The sequence below is a fragment of the Scylla paramamosain genome, chromosome 6 (assembly GCF_035594125.1).
Source record: "Scylla paramamosain isolate STU-SP2022 chromosome 6, ASM3559412v1, whole genome shotgun sequence".
Lineage (NCBI taxonomy): Eukaryota > Metazoa > Arthropoda > Malacostraca > Decapoda > Portunidae > Scylla > Scylla paramamosain.
This window is the reverse complement of record NC_087156.1, coordinates 26,444,497-26,469,972: the sequence shown is the minus strand read 5'-3', so window position 1 is coordinate 26,469,972 and position 25,476 is coordinate 26,444,497. Positions and strand designations below refer to the sequence as shown.

The following is a 25,476-nucleotide window of genomic DNA, read 5'->3' as shown; positions in this document are numbered from 1 at the left end:
ACGTGAAAAAGAAACCAAAAGCGTCATGTAATGCGCATGAGAAAGAAAGGAAGAAGAAAAAGAAGAAAAGAAAACAACATGAAATGACAAATATTTTTCGGGGACATTTCACTTCACTCAGGGCGCCGAGAAGGTCATGGCTGAAGGAGGGAAGGAAAACAGAAAATAACACAAGAGACAAAAGGTCGCAGATAGGGAGCAAGGGAGGGCAGGGCAGGGCAGGGGAGGGCATGGGAGGGCAGAGGTAGGCGGAGCTGAATAAACACAGGAAAAAGGAAGAGACAAAGGAAGAGGAGAAACAACAACAGTAACAAGGAAGGAAGGGAATGGAAGGGATGTCTTGCCTTTCTCTACCCACTCAAATCATCTCTCTCTCTCTCTCTCTCTCTCTCTCTCTCTCTCTCTCTCTCTCTCTCTCTCTCTCTCTCTCTCTCTCTCTCTCTCTCTCTCTCTCTCTCTCTCTCTCTCTCTCTCTCTCTCTCTCTCTCGCATTTCCCTCAAGGGCGTGGCGATAGCAGAAGTTTCCATTCTCTCTCTCTCTCTCTCTCTCTCTCTCTCTCTCTCTCTCTCTCTCTCTCTCTCTCTCTCTCTCTCTCTCTCTCTCTCTCTCTCTCTCTCTCGTAGTCTTACATCGAAACATTAAACTTCCGTCCCCAGAAGAGAGAGAGAGAGAGAGAGAGAGAGAGAGAGAGAGAGAGAGAGAGAGAGAGAGAGAGAGAGAGAGAGAGAGAGAGAGAGAGAGAGAGAGAGAGACGAGACGAGACGAGACGAGACGAGACGAGACGAGACGAGACAAACTGAAATACACACACACACACACACACACACACACACACACACACACACACACACACACACACACACACACACACACAATACAAAAATAAAAAGAAAAAATGTAACGAACGAAGCAAATTAAACAAAGAAAGGAAAAAAACAGTAAACTAAAAAAAAAAAAAAAAGTCTTCATCGAGCGCCAAAGGTCATGATTAAAAAGGAAGAAATTTATGAACCGGAACGACGAGAAAAATGATGAGTGTAGTGAGAGAGAAAAAGGAAGGTAACCGGCGCGAGAAAAAATGATAATAGTAATAATAATATGAAGAAAAAAAGCATCCAGGAAGTGAAGGTTGCAAGGGTGGTATTACTTCTGGTTGTTAAGAGAGAGAGAGAGAGAGAGAGAGAGAGAGAGAGAGAGAGAGAGAGAGAGAGAGAGAGAGAGAGAGAGAGAGAGAGAGAGAGAATGATTACGTAGGTCACTATATGTAATCCAATTGTCACTGTATTTAACTCCCCTCTCTATATATATATAATTTTTTCGAACCGCTGCTCAGTACATAGAACCAATAGAGCAGCGGTGGGATTCGAACTCATACCTTCGAAGATACTGAATGAAAGAGGGAAAGAGATGGAAAAAGTGAAAGAAGGAGGAAGGAAGAACGAGATGGAAGGAGTGACGGAGGGAGAGATGAAATAAGTGGATGACAGATGGAAGAAAGGAAAGGAAGGAAGGAGCGAAGGATGGATGATTATTGAGAAAGGAAGCGAAGGAGGAAGGGAAGTAAGCAGGAAGGATAATAGATGGAAGTGTTTACGGTTAGGATGAAATTGGTTGTTGATCTGAGTGACAAACCTCAGAAGAGAAAAAAATAAGCCTACTTACTTCTACCTATGTCTCTCTCTCTCTCTCTCTCTCTCTCTCTCTCTCTCTCTCTCTCTCTCTCTCTCTCTCTCTCTCTCTCTCTCTCTCTCTCTCTCTCTCTCTCTCTCTCTCTCCATAGGACTTAGGTTATTCGTACTTTATTGTTTATATTTAATTTCATGTAATATATTGGTTTTTTTTTGCTTGTCAGAGTATTATTTCCTCCTCCTCCTCCTCCTCCTCCTCCTCTTCCTCCTCCTCCTCCTCTTCCTTCTCCTCCTCCTCCTCCTCCTCCTCTTCCACATTTTTCATTTGTCTTCCCTTTTTTTCTTTTTCTTTATTTACACTGCTGTTTTTTTCATCGTTTTTTTTTTGCTATTTTTTTATTTTCTCCCATTTTCTTCCCTGTTTTTAATCTCTCTCCTTCCTCCCTTTTTGTCTTTATAGTTTACCAAGAGTCAATAGGTATGTTTTTTTTATAGTTTTCTCTCCTATTGTATTCGACTACACACACACACACACACACACACACACACACACACACACACACACACACACACACACACACACACACACACACACAGTCCCCAGGTGAATGCTCAGCGAACGAATCCAAACAACACAGCAGGTGATACACAAACACACGAGCCACTCTCATGCTCACTCGGCCTCCGGTGTGGCAATCTGGCTCCCTTTGTGACGCTCCAGCTGCAGGCGAGGGAATGCGGCGCCACTGTTATGCAGAGTCCATAGTCAGGCTTCCCTCTATATGCACCGTCACGGCATAAAAAGAGGGACTTCCAGAACTGTCATACTTGTGCTTGTATTTGCGACTAGTATTTTGAAGCACTTTATTCTCCCACAGGGCTATTTTCGAAGGTTACAGAGATGATGAGTTATGTTCTTATGAATGTTTCTCCCATTGACGATATAAGATATAATAGAAAATATTATACTTGAAATATACTCGTGCTTGTACTAGTAAATATTTGTGTGTTTCCGTATTCCGAAACGCTATATTTTCTCAGCAGGTCTACTTTCAAAGGCCACAGATGATTAGTTATGTTCTTATGAGCGTTTCTCCCTTTGACGGTACAGAATCTTCAAAGAAACATCATAATTGTCTTTGCGTTTACGTGGTTTGTATTCCGAAGCACTTTGAACTCTCACGGGACTACTTCCAAAGGCCACAAAGATGATCAATTACGTTCTTATGAGTGTTTCTCCCTTTGACGATGCAGAATCTTCCAGGAATATCATACTTGAGCTTATATTTGCGATGGCTCGTAATCTGAAGCGCTTTGAACTCTCACGGGACTGTTTTCAAAGATCCCAAAGATGATTAGTTACGTTTTCATGAGTGATTTCTTCTTCTAACGATGCAGGATTTTTGTTGAGTTATTGCTAGAATCATGAACACTCCCTTGAAAGAAGTAGTGAGGCAAGATGCTGAAGTGTTGGAGAGTGATGTCCGATGTCTCTTATGCCATGTTAATTTTGCACATTTGTTAATTATTTGTTCTACATTTCTTCATTTATATATCTTTGTCTTCTTCTCCTTCCGTATATTATTTTTCACTTCACAATAATTTCTCTCCCTTTTTTTTCCTTTTCTCTTTTCCTCTTTCATCACGTTCCTTATTATCATCATTATCCGAGGACTCTTAATGCCATGTTCATTTCGTACATTTATTTATTTTTTTTTTTTTCTGTTCCACATTTCTTCATTTATATCTATTTTCTTCGCCTTCCATATACTTTCATTTCTCTATTTTTCTCTCTCTCTCTCTCTCTCTCTCTCTCTCTCTCTCTCTCTCTCTCTCTCTCTCTCTCTCTCTCTCTCTCTCTCTCTCTCTCTCTCTCTCTCTCTCTCTCTTTCACCACGTTCTTTATTCCATGACCCGCTGTTGTACGTAAGAAATAAGTCACGTTCCGATAAGCTGCTTCTACCGATAAGCTACGTACATAGAGTGGCGGCAAAAAGTAATGCCACGAGATCCCGTAAAATTCATGCTTGTAAATCGAATAGAGAGCTACACCCGCACTAATGACCTGGGTACCTGTTATTTGATACATGGTTCCTTAATGTCAAACTATAGGAGGACATTTAATTTCTTCTACAGCCGCCACTAAAGATTCTACTGAGCATACATTGGAAAATTTAATCTTTTTTTTATGCATTTCCCTTTATTGTAGGTGTTTGTAAAGAGTTTATGCAATACTTTTAATGTTGTGAATTGTTGTACATCGTAATGAAAAAAAAATGGAAAAAGAGGATGTTATAGTAGAAGTAGTCGTTTGATTTTTTTTTTCTATTTTTTTTTCTTTATCGAAACATAATAACAAGAAAATAAGAGAAGCTACAAGAAGCCGTCAGGACTACACGTGGCAGTCTATGAAACATACTTATCTTCATCCATAAATTTGTCTAATCTTCTTTTAAAGCTCCCTAACATTACGTAGAATGCGACATCTCCCTACCCAGAGCAACTGTAGTGGTGTTATGCCAAGCCTGCCTACCCGCCACTTCATGAATATAAGAACGGAAACAAAGAGCAATGGTAGCATCGACTTGCCTTAGTGTTCTTATTTTTATATTGCTATGTGGTTTAATATCTTTTAGCATTGTTGCGTTGCCTTCACTGAATCAAGTAATCACGCACTTGTAAAATGTCATTGTCCTGCATGTTGATAATATATGAATAGGTTTTTTTCTCAGTATTTTTTTTTTCAGTGCAAAATAGAAAGAAAATTGTAGAGTCAGGATGATTTCTATTTATTATTATTTTTTTCAGGTTTCTTCTTACTTCATTAAAAAGTTGTTTTCCTTGTGGAATGAATTAGGGTTAAACTTTAATGAAAAAGGTGTTTACCGCAATTTATACATACTTAACTTCAAAGGTGGAGGCAGTTTATATGTAAAATGAGGTATGTTTTTTTTTTTTTTTTTTTAATAACTCCTTACGGCAAGCCATTACAAGAACGTCTCTACGAAAACAAGCATAGCATATACTGAAGACGAAGGTTGTACAGTACCACTCGTCGCGTCGTGTTTTCGTGGGTCATTGGATGCGTAACGTCAGACATGGTAAGTCACGTCAGAACTTTAGCAGTGCTGCCAATTTGGCGGCTTTCCGGTAACGAGCAGATGTGTGTGTGTGTCTGTGTGTGTGTGTTCCAAATTCTATCAGATATGGAAGACCTCTGCTAATACTACACTAGCTAACCAGAGAACTGTATAGAAACGAGTGTTTAGTCATATAAATTCAGCTCATTGATAGAGAAGTAATATTGAGCAGTTAAGCTCTTAAATTTAGCAGGTTTTGTGAAGTAGAATAATGATAAAAATTGCACTTAACATCACTAAGTACGTATTAGCTATCTGAGACTTAAGACCAGCACATTCTTGCATTAGTTCTTGCAGACAAACACACTGGTAACTACAACAGCGACTGGAATGATGAATAAAAGCCAGTAGAAAAAAAAAAGTTAATAGGAAAAAAAACGAATAGGAAAGAAAGAAAAATGAAGGAGTTTGTGAAGGATTGCATAAAGGAAAAATGAAAGGAAACATCGATAAAAGGAGAAAAGATTAGAAAGATCGATGAGAGAAGGAAATGGGGGTGGTAAGAGGTAAGAACGCAAAGAAAACAGAGGAGAAAGCGAAGCGAAAGCGGGTGAAGAAGGAAGAAGGCAACGAGGGGAGGAGCAGAAAAAAAATAAAAATAAAGATAACAGAAATAGGAGAAACACCAAAAAAACACAGGAAGGGGAAATGAGCGAAAGGAGAGAAGCTAGAGAGTGAGTGTTATTTTCGTGATGTTGGAGGCACGCAGTGAAGCTCCTAATAGTGAGCTGACCTGATGTTGTTGCGGCAGCCTTTATACTCGAATTTTCTCCTTCCTCGAAACGTAAGGGACTGGATTGAGCTGCTGCCACTGCATTATCATACTGGGCCCTTCCTTTCATGCTGTTTCGTCCTCTCTCCGTGTCTGTTTTCATTCTCTCTCTCTCTCTCTCTCTCTCTCTCTCTCTCTCTCTCTCTCTCTCTCTCTCTCTCTCTCTCTCTCTCTCTCTCTCTTTCTGATTTCCTCCTTTTTATTATTTTCTTTCCTCTTGTCCTTTTAATTTCCTTTCTTTTATTAGTTTTTGTCTCTATTCTCGTCCTGTCGACTCTCTCTCTCTCTCTCTCTCTCTCTCTCTCTCTCTCTCTCTCTCTCTCTCTCTCTCTCTCTCTCTCTCTCTATCGTGTTGACCATTCAATCTTTTTTTAATTAAGGGATTTTTAGCATTTTTTTATTAATTTGTTTTGTATGTTCGTTTCTGTCGTTCCTTTATTTTTCTCCTGTGTCAGTTTTCATTTGTGTGTGTGTGTGTGTGTGTGTGTGTGTGTGTGTGTGTGTGTGTGTGTGTGTGTGTGTGTGTGTGTCCGTGTAGACTTTTTCCTTTTTTTTTTCTTTAATTACACCAACGCATTCCCAGGTTTCATTTTTTCCTGAACTTCTGAGATTCTCTCTCTCTCTCTCTCTCTCTCTCTCTCTCTCTCTCTCTCTCTCTCTCTCTCTCTCTCTCTCTCTCTCTCTCTCTCTCTCTCTCTCTCTCTCTCTCTCTCTCCAAGGAACTACTGCCATTCCTCCCTCCAGACTTTTGCCTGTCGTTACTTGCAGTTGCTTCACTCTTGTCCGTACGCACCTTGGTCCTTTGCTGGGGTTATCTTACGTTGCTGGGATTCTGTGTCTATTTCAGGATTTTTTTTTTTTTTTTTTTTTTTTGCCTGTTTCGAGTTTTATGTGAGTTTTAAGAACATTTTTTTCAGTTTTTTTCATATTAGTTTTTTTTTTTTTGGTTTTGTGTGCGTTTTTTTGCGGTTTTTGTATCTATCTGTGACGATTTTGTCTTTTTTTTGCACGAGTTTTGTTGGCATATTAGTTTTTTTTTTTTTTTACATCAGCCTTTTTTTTTTTTTGTTTTATGTCATTATTTTATTCGAAATGTCAATCATTTTATTTTCAATGTAGTATTTGTGTGTGTGTGTGTGTGTGTGTGTGTGTGTGTGTGTGTGTGTGTGTGTGTGTGTGTGTGTGTGTGTGTGTGTGTGTGTTTGTGGCTGTGTGTGTTCACGTATTTCTGTTTTTTTTTTTACATCATTTTTTTATTCTACTTCTTTTTGGTCACAATAGTCTAATTATTTTTACTTCCTTTATCATGTCAGTTCATTTCATCAAGTCAATCACTTTTTTCATGTATCACGCCTCTATTTCACTTTTCCTATCCTATGCTTTCTTTCTTGTTTTCTTTATTATCTAAGTATATTTCGTCATGCCAGTCACTTTTATGTATCGCGTCAATTTGTCTTACTTTTTTTCATATCGGAGTACTGTTTTCTTTATTTTTCACTTTATTTCGTCATATCAACAAATTTTCTTCCATGTATCACATCAGTCAGTCTACTTTAACTTTTCACATCAACATTTTTTTTTTCACAATACCATTATTTTCTGTATTTTCTTTAAGATATCAATTTATTTCATGTCAATATTTTTTCTTTTTTTTACATGTATCACGTCAGTCAGTTTGTTTTAGCTTTCCATATCAACTTTTTTTTTCTTTCGTATCAATATTTATTTTTTCATTTATTTATTCTATATTTTTTTCTTTTGTCCGCCACGTCAGTCAGTTTCCGGGGCTCGTGGCGTTAATTCAAAGCCCTCCAGAGAACAGCCATCGACCCCAAAAAAATGCAATAACAAAACTGCTAATAAAATCACTAGTCAACGTAATCCAATAAATCCTTTGCTTTTCGGGACGTGAATATAAAATCATAAACACACACAACCCACACTCTCGCCCATCCCTTGCGGAGAGAGAGAGAGAGAGAGAGAGAGAGAGAGAGAGAGAGAGAGAGAGAGAGAGAGAGAGAGAGAGAGAGAGAGAGAGAGAGAGAGAGAGAGAGAGAATAATGAGGTTGAAATAAGGTGAAGAGAAAGTGATCATGAAAGAAACGATAATGGAGGAAAGAATAAAGAAGACAGAAAAAAAGATGAAGGAAAATTATAATGAAGAAGAAAAAAGCAGCTTAAAGAGAAAAGGAATGAAGACGAAAACGAAAAGCAAGAGAAACAGAGATAGAAGCCAGAGAGAGAGAGAGAGAGAGAGAGAGAGAGAGAGAGAGAGAGAGAGAGAGAGAGAGAGAGAGAGAGACAGACAGACAGACAGACAGACAGCATTGAATTATTGTTAGGAGAACCGTGGGGGCGTAGCTGATGCCTTGATGTACTTCTGTAATGAGGAGGAGGAGGAGGAGGAGGCGTGGGTGATGGAAAACAAGGAAAGAGAGAGAGAGAGAGAGAGAGAGAGAGAGAGAGAGAGAGAGAGAGAGAGAGAGAGAGAGAGAGAGAGAGAGAGAGAGAGAGACGAGGAGGCAAGGCGTGGTTAGTGGCAGATAACAAGGCGTGTGGAGGCGTCACATAGAGGGAAGGGTGGCAGGTGTTGATTTGTGCTGCAGAGTAACGGAGTTTGGATGTGCTGGGCGCGGGAGGGAAAGGAAAGGAAAGAAGGTGAGCACAGTTGTAGTGACCGTATTTGTGGTAGATGTGAAAGAGAGGATCAGAGACGCTGCCTGTTAGTGGGATAGGACACGGGAAGAGGAAGAAGAGAAAAAGGTACCGAAGTGAAGGAAAATATCATACTTGCGTTGTATACGAAAGGAAGAATTAATAAAGAGGCAGATATTGTGGAGAGAAATGGAGAGAAAGAAGAAAGGGGAAAGGGTGAATAGAGGAAGGGATTTAGAAGTAAAAAGAAAGAGATACGAGGGAAAATTAAAGTATAAGAAGAAATAAGGCAAGAGTAGAGAGAGAGAGAGAGAGAGAGAGAGAGAGAGAGAGAGAGAGAGAGAGAGAGAGAGAGAGAGAGAGAGAGAGAGAAAGGAGGAGGGGGGTTAGAGGAGCAAGTGAAGGGGTACAGATGATGTGTTGGTTATGAATGAATGTAACCAGGGAAGAAAACTTGATCAGGGACAAAGAGAAGAGTACAAGTTTCCTGAATACCCTCACACACACACACACACACACACACACACACACACACACACACACACACACACACACACACACACACACACACACACACACACACACACGGAAGAGCTGAAGAAGGTAAAGCTAAGTATGTGTGATTTTCTCGTAAAATCATCATCTTTCTCCTCCTCCTCCTTCTCCTCCTCCTCCTCCTCCTCCTGCTGCTGTTTATTAGTGTGTATTGCGGTCACCATCACTGGACTGTTTGTACGTAGCCATGTCATGTCACAGTCTAGGAAGATGGATGACTTTTCCTTCCCATTTCCTTCCATTTATCTTTTTTTCCTTTATCATTTTATTGCGTTTCCCTCTTTGATTCTTATCACATTTAGTTCTCATTCACCTCCTGTTTATCTTACTCTTCGTTTTCCTCTTTTCTTCTTTTCTTTTTCCTGTCTATTTTGTGCCCACCTTTTTCTCCTCTTCTCTTCCTCTTTTTCTTTCCCCTCGTCCTCCTCCCCCTCCATCTCTCAAAATTAAACAAAATCTGGCGTAGTCCGGAGGGGAAAAAGGCAGAAAATCATACCGTTGGAAACTTGCTCACCTGATAATGAAACAGTCCTCGTCACTCTTTCCCGGCACACCTGTCCGGATTTCACATTTTTCTCTCTCTCTCTCTCTCTCTCTCTCTCTCTCTCTCTCTCTCTCTCTCTCTCTCTCTCTCTCTCTCTCTCTGCACCTCGAAAAGATAAGCAACTCTTTTAGTTCATCAGTGACGGTGGTGGTGGTGGTGATGGTGGTAGTGGATGTTGTCGCAGTGTTAGTAGTAGTAGTAGTAGTAGTAGCAGTAGCAGTAGTAGCAGTGGTAGTAGCAGCAGCAGCAGCAGCAGTATAGTAATAGTGAAACTGACGGTGATAGTAGTAGTAGTAGTAGTAGTAGTAGTAGTAGTAGTAGTAGTAGTAGTAGTAGTAGTAGAAGTAGAAGTAGTAGCAACAGTAATAGTAACAGAAAAATAATGGTTAGGCTAACAGTAATGGTAGAAGTAGTCGTGACAGTGGTGGTGGTGGTAGTAGTAGCAATAGAAATGGTACCGTGATGCTGGTGATGTTAGTAGCTCATGGTCTGACGGAGGTGGTGGTGGTGGTGGTGGTGGTGGTGGTGGTGGGAGCGCCAAGGAACCACGTTATTAGTAAAGGAAAAGATGCGGGAGATTTTATTCATGAAAGGCGAGGATGAGGGAGGGAGGGAGGGAGGGAGGAAAGGAGGGGCTTCCTAAAGAGATGATGATAAGAAGGGAGGTAGGAAAGAGGAAAGAGAGGGAGGAGAGAGAGAGAGGAGAAATGAAGGTGAGAATAAGGAAGGAAAATATCATACTGGTAGGGAGAGAGGGAGTGATAAAGAGGTAAATATGAAGGAAAGGAATGTAGGTAAAGGAGAGACGAAAAGATACAAAAGTGGAAAGAAAGAGAGACAGCAAGGAAAATAAAGACGAGCGAGAGAGAGAGAGAGAGAGAGAGAGAGAGAGAGAGAGAGAGAGAGAGAGAGAGAGAGAGAGAGAGAGAGAGAGAATCACACAGGTGGAAGGAAAAATATTTATAGAAAGAAGACCAAACCATGAAATATATCAAGGAGAAAGACGGAAGAAAACATGAGAGAAAGACGAAACGAGAGATGGAGGAAGAGAGAGAGAGAGAGAGAGAGAGAGAGAGAGAGAGAGAGAGAGAGAGAGAGAGAGAGAGAGAGAGAGAGAGAGAGAGAGCGCACCAGCAGCAACATTAGACAACATCGAACCTGCAAAATTAGACTAATAAGAGATGGGGGGAGAGGTATTATAGAGAGGGAGAGGGGTTATCCCGCCCGCCACTCCCGCCATTATTGTTGCTCGTAATTATCAAGGAAGACTAGACGGAGTGGGCGTATCGTGACCTGCCTCTAATTAATACCCAAGTGCCTGTGTTGTGTTTATTATGAACCTCCACCCCCTCCGACCGTGTTATTCTTCCTCCTTGCCCGCCCCCGCTGTGACTTTGACGTAAGGGAAAAGGTGGAGAGTTGAGTGCCGCGTTGTTATTGAGTTGGTGTTGCTGGTGGTGGTGGTGGTGGTGGTGGTGGTGGTGGTGATTGTGTGTGTGTGTGTGTGTGTGTGTGTGTGTGTGTGTGTGTGTGTGTGTAAGAGGGATGGTGATGGGAAGATGTAATGTGTGTCTCTTAGAAATGGATAAAGTAAAAAGCTTTCTCTCTCTCTCTCTCTCTCTCTCTCTCTCTCTCTCTCTCTCTCTCTCTCTCTCTCTCTCTCTCTCTCTCTCTCTCTCTCTCTCTCTCTCTCTCTCTTGGTCTTAATATCGGTATCACATTTCAGACTATAATTTGCAAGAGAGAGAGAGAGAGAGAGAGAGAGAGAGAGAGAGAGAGAGAGAGAGAGAGAGAGAGAGAGAGAGAGAGAGAGTTAGCTGGGGTGACGAGGGAAGGCAGGAGGTCGTTCCTTTAAAGCTGTACTTACTGGTGTCTTGTTAGGATGTGTCGCGACCCCACTGTGACGACCCGCCCGCGACACACACACACACACACACACACACACACACACACACACACACACACAGTAAACGGATGTCGCTCTGCAATTTCTCTCTCTCTCTCTCTCTCTCTCTCTCTCTCTCTCTCTCTCTCTCTCTCTCTCTCTCTCTCTCTCTCTCTACGACCTTGATTTCCTTCGAGATCAGCGCCATGGTCCCCTAACTCGCTGCAGACATCAGGCCGCGCCCCTGGAGAACCCCCGTCTTCTGTTTAAACTGTTGCTGAAAGACGTTACTAATTCGCTCCCACTCCTCCCCCGTCACTCAAGTTCAGGTTAGGAGTCAGGGGGATCATCAGAGGAAATGTTTGGCTAAGCGCTCGAAGTGGCCAGACCTCCAGTCCTTCTCCTTCTTTTTCTTTCCTTCCTCCTCGTCTTCACGCCTCAGGTTCCCACTCACTCACTCACGCACTCACTCACTCATCTTGCTCACTCGCCTGGTTAATAATCCCAGTGTTCTGAAGCGTCCTGGGATTAGCGGGAGTGTCATAGCTCGGCAGGTGTCGTGTGAGGAAAAGATGCATCGATTCGTGGTGTCCGATAGTTCGTGATTTGATCTGCTGGCTTTTTTTTTTTTTCTCTCTCTCTCTCTCTTTTTTTTTTTTTTTTTTTGTCTGTGTGTGCTTTTTTTTCTTTCACTTTTACACTTCCTCTTCCCGATGCGTGGTTTGATTTCCCAGGGTGCTGCTGCTGCTGCTGCGCCAGGAAGCTCACCTGTGTTGGTGGTCATGATTGCCAGCACGTGAAGGTTTCTCTCCTCGATGATGTGCCGGGGCGGTATTGATGGCTCCTGTTCCTCCTGCCTTCCCTCATGTGATGGATCTCAACCTCTGGATTCAACGTTACAATTATTTATTATTTATTTTTTTTTATTTCTTCACCGCGCTACCGTTTAATGTAGTGGCTCATTTTGGAGATCTACACGAGTATAACAAAATGTAAACTCTTGTCATGAAGTAGAGTGTGGCAGTACACGCTTCACTGCTGCTGCTGCTGCTGCTGCTCTCCTCAGGGATCTCGGAAGGAAGTTGACGTAGTTTTTTCCTCTTTTTCTTTCCTTCCTTTCTTCCTTCGTTCCTTCGTTCCTTCCTTCCTTCTTTCCTTCCTTGATTTTTTTTTTTTCTACGGCCGTTATATGCAACAAGTTCACTCTCCTCCGGGAAAACTCAAAGGGAGAAACTTAACACTCTCCCCGACCACTCCCGACATCCCATCAGAAAACATTGTCCCTCACATTGCGTCAGGTGACCCTTCTCCGCGTCTCCTGGATCACCTCATGAGACACAAAACACCTGTCCACCTCCACCACCACCTGAAAGTGATCGCATCCTATCCTGGCTCTCCCGCGATGAAGGAATATATGTGTTTGAGTTATGTTAGCTTTTTTTTTTTTTTAGTCACCCCCGCGTTCCGAAAGGTCACGCTGCTGCTGCCCCCGTCGATTTGTGAGCCTCGTGGCGGTAAATGTTTGGTTTCACTTTGGCTTTGCTTCAACATGGCTGCTCTGTGTCCTTTCTTCCCAGTGAACATCGCAGTGGTGTTGGTTGCGGTGTGTAGCGTTGCCGTGCTGTGCTGTGTTTTGATCCCCGTATTCCGTCCCTCTGCTGCACCACTCCATCTGATAGCGTCCCTCCCTGCCTCTCTTCTTTCGTCGTCTCCCCACACTCACGCCATTCTTCTTATGTATTCTCCCTTTATTTCTTTTCTCTCTTCGCCCTCTTCCTCGCACATCCTCTCCCTCTTTCCCTCCTCTCCTTCGCACTCGTGTATTCTCTTTGTCCCTCTAATCCTCAATTATCTGCGTCTTTCCACACTCCACTACAATCCAGAGCCTTAGGAGATCACGAAGTAGCATGGTAACAACAAAGAAATGGTTGTGACAATGTAAATTGCGCAACATCACAGAAAATTTCAGAGGTTTAAAACAAAAAGAGGTCCCGTAGTTTTTTTTTTTTTTTCATGACTTAAAAGAAGAAAGTTTTGGTAAAGGAAGATTTTCGTGTGTAGAGAGAACAGAGAACTTAAGGAAGGTATGATTGGAGTAGTGACGTCAACAGTAAATAATTGACATCAGGTGAGGTGTATTGAGGAGAAATGGTGATGGATGTATGAAGGTTAATGGACCTCTGAGTGATTGCTTCCTGATAGATGAAGTAAGAAGATGAGAAGAAAAAATATAAAAGGAAAAAATTCTTCATTGTTGCCTTTTGAAATTAGGCATTGTATTGGACCTGAGAGTGACGGGAAGGAAAAGAGGGATGTGAAAATGTTGGGGAAATGTTTGCTGGGACAAGAATGTACCCTGTCAGACACAATAGGGAAACTGTATTACCTTATTGAAAGATGTGTAGAAGAAATGAGAGAGGAGAATGACAGAAAATAATGGACAAATATAGTAACTTCTTTGAAAATGTGTAGGAGAAATTCATTTATAAAAGGCAAAAGAAGGTGAGGGAATATGTGTATCATGTAAGACGTGACAGAAGGAGAAAGTACACATGTAACAGTATACTAAGCGAAAAAAAAAAAAAAAAACATGTCTCCTGGGTAAGAAATTATATAGCTAACAGGGGGGAGGGAAGAAATGTGAACCTTACCTAAGAGTAATGGAAAAAGAAATGTATGTACCTAACTTACCTGATTTACCTGCCTACGCTACATACCTGTCTTAGTTATCAATCTACATACATGCCTACTTATTTACCTCCTTACCTAAATACCTAATTACCTGGCCTGTCTATTTACATATCTACCTAACTACATTTACATATTTAACTCCCCTATTTCCCCACATATCTATCTACCAGCTTCTCCCTCCTAACATTCTATCTACGTATTTACCTATCTACCTAGCTGTCTTCTTTTCGTTGCTTTTTACCTATTTACCTATAGCTACATACCTCAACTTTTTCCCCACTACCATCTATCTTACTCAGCCATGTGCCCAGCTACCTGCCTTACATATTACTAATGCAGGTGTGTGTGTGTGTGTGTGTGTATGTTGTGTACCGAGAGTCAGGTGTTTTGTTGTGTTCCGTTTTGCTCCTGTTAGTTGTTAATTGCACTGTAATGTTGTTGTGTGAGTAGTGAGAGAGAACGAGAGCGACGAACATACACGTGGACAGACACACAGACAGGCAGACAGACAGACAGGAGCACAAACACAGGCACACAAAGAGAATAAATAAATAGTGCCGTTAGAAGTTTCTCTGTAAAAAAAAATAGATGTACATTTTAATACGTGAATATCCTTTAATCTGGAGCAGTCAATATGTCATGGTGTGTTTGCTGGCAATGGATTATGTCTTCATATGCTCATTATATGTGTGTGTGTGTGTGTGTGTGTGTGTGTGTGTGTGTGTGTGTGTGGGTGGGGGGAGTGGGGATGGACGGAATAAACAGAAAGATAGAGACGGAAAGACAAACTAACAAAGGCAAACAGAAAATATGGCAAGTTTTAAAATGTTCATATAAAATTGCTTTAAAAATTTCCACTCAACATTCGTTTTCCAGATGAGCAACAATTTTGAATATTGCTTGCTGGAACTTTTTTATCACTGCAACCTGTTATTAAATGAAGCTGCCACGGAAAAGCTTATATTCATCTCTTTTTTTTCCTTTTTTTCTCTCCCTGTCTTTCTTCATGTCTCCTTTCCTTCTTGATGTTTTTTTTTTTTTTTCAAAGGAATTAGCTCAAGTTACCTTATTACTTTTTTTTTACTTGTGTTAACTTTTTCCTTTTCTTTCGCTCCGTTTTCTATCATGTCTCCATTCTTTCTTGTTCTTGTTTTTTTGTTTTTTTTAGGGAATTAGTTTAAGTTGCCTTCTTTTTTTTTTTTACTGTTTCTCAACATATTTCATCTTGTTTCCAACTTTTACCAGACATCATCAGACAATTTCTCTCTTTTTTTTATTATTCTTTCTCTCCATTTCTCTGCATTTCTCGATTTTATTATTTCTATTATATTAAGAAGAAAGCGCAACCACTCTCTCTCTCTCTCTCTCTCTCTCTCTCTCTCTCTCTCTCTCTCTCTCTCTCTCTCTCTCTCTCTCTCTCTCTCTCTCTCTCTCTCTCTCTCTCTCTCTCTCTCTCTCTCTCCCTCAATGTTAACCAGTTTTCTTTTATTTACAGTTATATTAAGCAGGGAAGACAAACTTTACTATGACACTTACCTGTCTCAAATCTTCGATCTCAATCTGTATATGTATGATTTTTTTTTTTTTTTTTGATCCTTGATCTGAATTCCTGTTTTTAACTTTGTAATGGACCCCCACCCCGAAAAAAAATATTATTATCTATGTGTTAATATTACAATGTACGTTTCAGTCAATAATAAAGTAAATAAAAAAAAAAAAAAAAAAATTAAAAAAATTAAAAAAAAAAAACAGAAAATAAGGGAAGCTGCAAGAAGCCATCAGGCCTACACGTGGTAGTCCCTGTACGAAGCATACCTTCCTATTTTACCTGTCATCCCCATTCATAAATTTATCTAATCTTTTAAAGCTCCCAAATGAATCAGCACTAACAACTTGATTACTAAGTCCATTCCATTCATCTGCCTCTGTATTTGAGAACCAGTTCCTTCCTATCGCTTTCTTGAATTAAGTTTTTCAAACCTGAACCCATTATTTCTTGTTCTGTCCTGACTAAACTAAGTATAAAAATTAAATTATCATCAGTAAGTCAAAGCTTCCTGTTATTAATTTCCTCTTTCGTCCTCCTCCTCGAGTGAAGCTTGTTGGTTGTAATCTGTGCCTCTCAGTTTGACGCCAGAGACTCAACGCGAAATCCCACAAACGTGCAGTCACTCTCAGCTTGCCGCTCCGTGATTGGACATTATGTGTGTGTGTGTGTGTGTGTGTGTGTGTGATCTGTCGCCCATTGCTCGCAGTCAAATCCTCTTCTGCCTCTCGGTGAAGGATGTGGATATTATTTGAGCTTGTGGTTCTGTGGTGTGTGCTCCTCTTGTTCATACTCCTTTTTTCTCAGCTTCTTCTTTTTATTCTACCTTCTTCTTCTTCTTCTTCTTCTTCCTCTTCTTCTTATTCTTCTTATTCTTCTTCTTCTTCTTCTTCTTTTCTTTTTCTTTTTTTTTCACTTTCTTCTTTTCTTTTTTCTTTTATTTTTCTCCTCCTCCTCCTCCTCCTCCTCCTCCTCCTCCTCCTCCTCCTACGACAACAACAATCACTACTACTACTAATAATAATAATAATAACAACAGCAACAACAACCACAATCACAACCACCACCACCACCACCACCACCACCACCACCATCACCACCACCACCACTACCACCACCATCACTACTGCCATTAATATTACCTGAGGAAACTTTACCGAATAATTACAACCTGGCGGCCGTGTTGGATATGCAGCTTTAATTGGACCGGGAAGGCGTGGAGGCTGTATGCGTGTGTGGCGAGGGCAGGTATGTACGTGACTGCTGTGGCCATCTATTACAGGTATATATATATATATATATATATATATATATATATATATATATATATATATATATATATATATATATATATATATATATATATATATATATATATATATATATATATATATATATATATATATATATATATATATAAAGGGTATATTTTACCTGGCAATCTTGTAAGTCTGCTGTGTATTGTCCAACTGACGAGCGTGTGTGTTGCTTGTTGTCCTCCCCCTCGCTCATGAGGCAGGGAGAGGCAAGGCTGTGGGTTGGAACACTGTCACTTTCACAAATAAGCTGTCATTTATTTTTAGTTTTGGATGGAAATTAAGGTGACAACTATCTAATTTATTTAATTTTATATCATTTCTTTTTTTTATGGAAATCGAGATGAAAACTAATTGATTTACTTAATTATACTTCATTTATTTCGTGTTTTTAGAAATCTAGAGGAAAACTATCTGATTTACTTAATTATTTATCACTTATATTTTTTACAGGAATCGAGATGAAAACTACGTAATTTTCATAATTTTCTTATATAAGAAGAAAAGTTAATTAATTTTTGGATCACATTTATACTAGCCAGGAGAAAAGCACTACTACCAATACATGTGTCACATTATGATGAAAATCGAAGTGAAAAGTACGTGTTTTCTTATTTTTTTATATAAAAGTAGAAAAGTTAAGGTGTTTTAGGCTACTTTCACACTCGATAAGAGAAACGCAGCAGACACATGAGAACTCTGTCAAATGCAGAAATGAATGAAAAATTAGTTAGGAAATCTGTTTATGAGAATTCGAACTCAAAGGGATGGTGAGGATGAGGAAGAGAAAGGTGAAAATACAGAAAATGAGAATACTGTAAAAATAAAAGTGAAGATGTGCAGGAATGACAAGAAGGAAGAAAAAAAAAGGAAGTGGCATACTTCTTAATATTTCCATTTACTGCAGTTTGCAGTTTATATAAGCATTCACCTTTTCCCTTCATTATTAGAAAAAGAAGTAATATAAAAGGTAAAAAAAAATGTTAAAGGAGATAGAAATGGAGGCATGAAGAAATAGAAGGAAGGAGAGAGAGAGAGAGAGAGAGAGAGAGAGAGAGAGAGAGAGAGAGAGAGAGAGAGAGAGAGAGAGAGAGAATGTGGAGTCATGTCCATTTAACTTTAATCTTTTGGACATTGTAACCATTTTCAGCCATCACACGACAAGAGGGTGTAGTGCAACAAATAAATGACTAAATAAATAAGGAATAGGGAATAAACGGAATGAAGTGCTGCAGGTAGGAGCGTGGTGGTGCTTGCCTTTCATGCCGCCAGCTGGTTGCCTCTCCGACTGACTGGCCGACTGACAGAGAGAGAGAGAGAGAGAGAGAGAGAGATGGCATTCTTCGCTGTTACAGTTCCATTCCGCCCTTCTATCCAGTCTTTAAAAAGTTTTACTAGATCAGAATGGCGAAAAGTCAGCTGTTCCATCTGGCGCGACGGGTGGGAGTCAGGTAAGGCGGCAGTGTGTGGGCGTCTGCCTCGCGCTGTCGCTCCTCTCGTCAGTGTGAAGGGTCGCCGTTGTGGCATGAAATAGAGGCTTTCGATCTTACAAAGGAATACAAGGGAAAGCCAAGCAGCAATGAAAGGAAACGAGCACTCAGGCGTATGATGGAATATAAGCTGCCACTGCTGAGTGCTGAACGTCCCTGTGTATTCACCCATCACTCAGTAATTAGAGGTCTTGTGTAATTTTAGCAACATCGCGCTCCCTCTCAGGAATTTAAATAGTAGATACATTATCAGCACTAATGATTTGGGGTTTGTATAAGGTAAAATACTGTGGAAAATTTTGCATCGAAGATGACTCCCCAACTCCCCCCACCCCCCACCCCCCGGCCGCACACCGCAGCGCATGCGTAGCTGCCGAGGTTCCACACGCGGGGCGGCGGGCGTGAGGAGACAGCGAGGGGGAGAAAGCCGCTTTTTACTTATTGATATTTTCTATTTCAAGTTCTCCCTTCTTTTTCATATTTTTTTTTCTTTTGAGGGCGAGAACTGCTACACCGCCAAAGGACATGAAAACTTTAATTGATGATGTGAATGCTGCGTTAGATGGAAATAATTTGAAAATAATAAAATTGATAAATACGGAATAGTGTCCCCTCCCCCGAAGCTTTGGTGTCTTAACGCTCTCCCTTATTGTACTGTCTTTTGTGTTAGGCCTGTATACCATACCATGTTTTATTTTAGTATCTGTTGTTCCTTACTGTACTTCATATAACTGTAAACTGACAGGCAGCACATCGGAAGACTTACGGTTGAGACGAAACGGTTAAATTAGCGGAAAAGGATACTCCACGTGAACAAACTTTAGGCCACGATTGTACCCTACTCTTGGTCTGCTTTCTGTTTCTCCAGGCAATCGCAGCAAATTTCATCTCTCCATTCGATCCTTTGCCAACTCTTCCCTCTTTTCAACTAAATTACCATACTGTTACTTCAATTGTCCACGATCTGACAAGAGGAGGGATAAACTAGCATTTTGGTGAATTACTTGTGTAGTAAACGGTGTAAGCTTGCTATATTAATGTGTGTTAATGCACGGTACTCTCCCATGCTGAGCACAGTGCGTAGCACCAAACTATCACTGCTACTATTACTTTTTATTCTATCATTAATGGTACTACTACTACTACTACTACTACTACTACTACTACTACTACTACTGTTACTACTACAACCACCACCACCACCAGCACTACTACAGGTGACCGTCTCCTCCCCAGCAGGACGCGCGAGGTGGCCTTCACGGTGCCGCCCACGGTGTCCCCGCTGTCGCCCCGCCGGGGCCTAGGGGAGTGCTCGCCCCTGACGCCGCGCAGGATGGGCTCTGGGGACACCACGCCCGTCGGAAGTCAGGCGGGGAGCGAGTATGGTGGGGACTCGCGCGCCACCACGCCGTCCCCCGGGCCATTCAGAGGCTCCTTCACCGACCTCTCCGCCATGACTGGTAAGTGTGCGAGTCTGTCGTCCTGCTCCTCCCTCACCCCATAGCATCCTTCTGTGGTGGTTTGTCTTCCTGCAGTTCTCTGTGCGGTGATGGTAACGTTCTGTGGTGATGTCTGTCAAGGTCTCTCCTCTTCCTTCAATGTCGTTAAATGTTTTTTTTTTTTTCCTTCTTCTTCTTTTTCAGTAAGTTAAAGTTACAAATTTCAAACGAAATGCGCTTAATTGCCATTCCCCTCAAAGTGATCAGAAAAAGGATTCCAGTCAGTTCAACCAGTTTAGCTCTTCCCTTCTCTTTGAACAGCTCGAGTCACAGGAAGACACACAACTAGAGCTAGTGGAGTACCAGAGTCATTCCTTCCTAAAATGTCCCACTGCCGTACTTTGACTCTATCTCTTTGCAAACACACAACCTGTAACTGTATCTGCCGTACAATGATCGACTCCTGGCTCTACATGGGATTTAGCACTAATGCATCTAACATATCTTCTCATGCAAATAATAAATTACTGCACATTTCACTTCCTATCTTAAAGCAAAAGTTCCTAGCCTTCCCATTATTTCTTCCCATACACGGTCCTTTCACCAGTGCGCCCCTTGCAGCCCTGAGACCCATTACGGCACTACCCATCCCACCAACTACCATAATAATCTAGGGCACAAACAGTAACACAACCCTACCTGCTCCTTTCACCTGCAAAACCTTAACTTTCCTTCCTCTCTCTCCCATACACACTCCTTTCATCATCAACCTTGCAACCCTGAGACCCATTACGGCATTACTCCGCTCACCACCTGCCATCCGCGGCGCCACCCGTCACAAGGGCACTCTCATCAGACTCAGAATAATAAAAAAAAAAAAAAGAGGGAAAACGTAAAAGCTCTTGATATTTGCTCTCCGCTTTCACCCGAGACCCGGACTTCCGCGCACTGTTTATTCTGGAAGCGGTGCAAGGAGGGAAGGAAGGTTGCCAAGGACAGACTTTACCAAGCTGAGTCCTGTATACATATTGGTGCGCTTCCATTATCAGTGATTCGCTCTATTCCTGTACATAATCAGTGCCTTTTTTTTTTTTTTATCCTCCTACTCTCTCCTCTAGAACTCCTCCTCCTCCTCCTCCTCCTCCTCCTCCTCCTCCTCCTCCTCCTCTCCCTTCCATTCCTCTTCTTCCTCCTCCTCTCCTTCCCATTCTTCCTCTCCTTTCCATTCCTCCTCTCCTTCCTCCTCCTCCTCCTCCTCCTCCTCCTCCTCCTCCTCCTCCTCCTCCTCCTCCTCCTCCTCCTCCTCCTCCTTCTTTTCCTCCTCCTCCACTCTTCCTTACCCTTTTTTGTGGTCTAACGCACCTTTTGATGTGTCTGAAAAGCAATTGAAGACATTAAAAAAGTAGCAAGTGTCTATTAACTTCCTTCCCAGACTCACTGGCTCTTTGGTACGCTGTTCGATTCATGGGCTTCAGATTGTGGGTTCGATTCCTGACTCACGGTACTTTGCTTTCTCGGTAGGAGACATAATGTAACTTTCCTTAGTTCTCCCAGTGCCGTGAAATCTCGTTATTACGGCGGTGTAACTCAGTCAAGCCTATTTTTAAAGTGATGTTAAAAGATTGTTATTTTTTTTTCTTTTCTTTTTTTTTTTCCTTTTTATTTTTTTCTTTTGTTCTCCGAGACATTAGATAAGGTGAAACAGTGATGAAACCTGTTGTTCATGTCCTTGTATTAACTGTTAAGGTTGATTAGTTGATTGTTGTGACTGTTACTGCGATGAGTTTGTTTATTTATTTTATTTATTTATTTTTATTTATTTATTTTTTTTACACTAACAGCAGGCTTAAAGCAACACTTTTTTTTATGGTGATATATTTTTTTTTTAATACCTGCTTAAAAAACGTGTTGCATTAAGCCTGCTGTTAATTTGTTTAGAGAGAGAGAGAGAGAGAGAGAGAGAGAGAGAGAGAGAGAGAGAGAGAGAGAGAGAGAGAGAGAGAGAGAGAGAGAGAGAGAGAGAGAATAGAGATAGACAGACAGACAGTGTGTGTGTGTGTGTGTGTGTGTGTGTGTGTGTGTGTGTGTGTGTGTGTGTGTGTGTGTGCTGTATATTTTTCCATACATAACACACTAGTACTCTCCCTCCCTGAATTCTTCTCAAACCCAGTCCTTCCTTCCTCCCTTCCTTCCTCTTTTCCCCCTCTCAGATCTCTTTCTCATCTCCATCTCTTTCCCTTCCCTCCAAATCCCCTGCAGCGGTAACAGAAAATCACGCTCATCATCCGGCGCTGTCTGATGTGAGAGGAGGCGCCCTGTGAAGAAGCTTTTACCTCGTGTGCATCAGCTTATACAAAAACAGACGTCCCTAATTGATACACTTGAACCATGTTTAATAAAGGCAGTTGCACGCTCACATCTGTTCTCGTTGCCAGCTTCGTCAGAAATTCACCTTCATTACATGGGAACACACAGCTGTGTAGAGAAAGATGAGTCTTTTTTTTTTTTTTTCATTTATGTCAAGTAGAATGTTCAGGCTTTTTTTTTTTTTTTTTGTTTTTTTTGTTTTCTTGTTCTGTGGAGGAAAGCCAACAGCAAGGATACACAATCTCTCTCTCTCTCTCTCTCTCTCTCTCTCTCTCTCTCCTCTCTCTCTCTCTCTCTCTCTCTCTCTCATCTCTCTCTCTCTCTCTCTCTCTCTCTCTCTCATTAACCTGTATTCGTGTTAGAGAGAGAGAGAGAGAGAGAGAGAGAGAGAGAGAGAGAGAGAGAGAGAGAGAGAGAGCATCCGGATGAACAATGATAGCGAGAGTGTTTCCTGGTCGAGTCAACAGGAAGGCTAATGAGAAATCAGGAAGTGGAGGCCGACAGCAATGACATACGAAGGCCAGACGTTGTGCAGAGAAGACTGGAGGAGGAGGGAGAGTGGGAAAGCCAGTGGAGATTCAAGAGGGAGGGACTGGTCAGGTAAAGGTGAGATAAGAAGGGTACAGAGAGGAAGATAAATTGGAAGAAGGCAGGTAGGTTGGTGAGGTGTTTCGAGGTGTAGATGAAAGACAGGTGGAAGGTGTTAATTGTACCGGTGAGGTGAAGAGGTGAAGTGATGAGGGTAAAGGGAGGAATGAAGAGGAAGCGGAAGAGAAAAAGAATGTTATCAGTGGTAAGTAAGCGAGGGATGGAATATAAGAGAGAAAAATGGATAGAAAAGCAGAGAAACATAAATGCTGATGGCAATGATAAAGCATAAAGGGAGAGTGAGATAAGGAACAAGTTGTGTGTGTCTGGTGTGGAGGGAGAGCAGGACCAATGAACCAATGAGGGAGGATGAGAGGGAGGGGAGAGAGAGAGAGAGAGAGAAGGGGACAGAGGGAGGGAGGTAGACAGAGGAGGGGGACAGAAAGACAGAGGGAGGGTGGAGGGAGATAGTGGCCATATACTCGCACAACCATTATGAAAATTACCATTGTAAGGTTTGAAAGAGAATAATTAGGTTCGCTGTGCAATTTGATCAAATATTCGGCTTGCTGTCAATATTTCGGCCATTGCGATTCATTTTCTCTCTCTCTCTCTCTCTCTCTCCTCTCTCTCTCTCTCTCTCTCTCTCTCTCTCTCTCTCTCTCTCTCTCTCTCTCTCTCTCTCTCTCTCTCTCTCTCTCTCTCTCTCTCTCTCTCTCTCTCTCTCTCTCTCTCTCAATTTTCCCAAAACTTGGTCCTCAGATAACTATATAAAAAGTGCCGGAATAGATGAGGATGCTCAGAATAAATTTCGCCAGTGATATCAGTGTTGCCTGTGCATACAACAGTACACGTCGCACGAAATGTCATGGGCAGGCTGGTAGGATTGATCAAAGAAAACATGAAAATTGAGGGCAACTGTCGAAATTAATGCTGGTGGGTTTTCAGGATATCAAGACCAATGTAAGCGCTGTGATTTTAGCCAATTATTTTGTTCCTCTTGTTAATAATTCAAGGAGGTTGGAGTTCTTCTGTCAAGTAACCTATGATGAAATTGTCTCGCCAGCAAGTAAACGGTCTTTCGCAGTTTGCAAATTGAAACTTTCCAAAGCGAACGTAGTTTATTTGAAAATATGTCACTGTTCTTATATCAGGCCGGTAATTGAACATTGCTCGGTAGTTTGATGTTCGTCAGTTATCCTCACAGAAGTAAATTCCATAGAGACAATAAAAAAAAAAAAAGATGCAGAATTCGTTTGCATCCAGTTTATACAAATTCTGAATCTTCTTTAGAATTGTTAAAGTTATAATCTTTTGAAAGAGAGACGTAGGAATTAGTTTGAAAAGATTGTTTAAAGCTGCACCGGGACAAACAGCACAGAGACAACCCACGTACACTTCCTCCTGGTAACAACTAATTCATATTCATATTCACATTGCGAGCAAAAAGAGTACATACAGGGACTGCCACGTGTAGCCCTCATGGCTTCTTGCAGCTTCTTTTATTTTCTCATGTTATTGTATACTTGGAGGAGGAGAAATACAACATGACAGATACAAGAGAGTACAGTTCCGCAGCTGACCAAGTATCTTGATAATATGTTTATGGAGTTCTATTTCAGTTACTGGTGTGTAGCGTGAAAATACCGTGCCTACGTTTTTGGTATACGATCACTTGTATTTTTCCATTTTTTTCATTAATTTCAATTTAAATTTGTTATTCTTATTTTTTTTTTTTTTCAATTTATCTATAGCCAATTGTTCTGTTATTTTCGTATTTATGAAAATTCTGTGCGCCAGCTTGTAATATATTTATATACTTTCAACTTTATGGTTGTAATTTGTGTGAAAGCCATTTAATAAACTTATTATTATTATTATTATTATTATTATTATTATTATTATTATTATTATTATTATTATTATTATTATTATTATTATTACTACAACTTACCAGCCTACGTTTGTCAACGTACACAGAGAGAGAGAGAGAGAGAGAGAGAGAGAGAGAGAGAGAGAGAGAGAGAGAGATAGAGAGAGAGAGAGAGAGAAAGAGAGAGAGAGAGAGAGAGAGAGAGAGAGAGAGAGAGAGAAAGAGAGAGAGAGAGAGAGAGAAAGAAAGAGAGAGAGAGAGAGAGAGAGAGAGAGAGAGAGAGAGAGAGAGAGAGAGAGAGAGAGAGAGAGAATGTCTATTCAAATTAATGTACGTAATCCTATTACGGAAAAATCATAATGGAAGCAAAGCAATGAATACAATAAGGTCTTTAGCTGCACAAAAAAAAAAAAAACAGAGCAGTAAAGGAAAACTTTAAATAATGTAGGGACAATTTTAGTAAATGTTCCCGCATTCTGTTCTATTCCCTCGTTTTGATTTAGGCGAACCTGTATATCAAGTTCTCTCTTTTTTTATCGTTTTGTTATTTCTGTAAACCCTCTAGGTTTTTTTTTTTTAAGATCCTGATGGCTGGTAAACATATATAGTTTCTTTACTTATTTTATTAACTTCCATTTAGTTGTATTAGCTCAAAATCGGTAAATGAATATTTGAGACTACGTTACTAAATGTATTCTGGAAAGCAAGATTTTCATTATCACTGTCCGGACCCTTCATCATCAATACACTTTTTCGCAGTAACACCAACCCCATCACCATCACTGTCCGGAACCTTCATCTTCATTGCACCTTTTCAAATTAATCCTTTCAGTTTGATACGAGACAATTATCGCCATCATATGTAATGACTTGGATAGTGGAATTAGTAGTGATGTTAGTAAATTTGCGGATTACACAAAGATAGGTAGATTAATTAGGTCAGAATCGGATGCCATCGCCTGGCAGACAGATTTAGATAGAATGAA

General features: G+C 40.9%; 1 protein-coding gene across 2 annotated transcripts in view; it reads left to right on the top strand.

Moving 5' to 3' along the window:
* The window catches only part of LOC135101530 (synaptotagmin-15-like), a 101,859-nt gene that overhangs the window by 35,075 nt on the left and 41,308 nt on the right, over positions 1 to 25,476 (top strand). For both annotated transcript variants that reach the window (XM_064005618.1, XM_064005619.1), the window contains exon 2: positions 19,463 to 19,683. In XM_064005618.1, the coding sequence (XP_063861688.1) occupies positions 19,463 to 19,683 (221 nt within the window). The remainder of the gene's footprint in view (positions 1 to 19,462; positions 19,684 to 25,476) is intronic.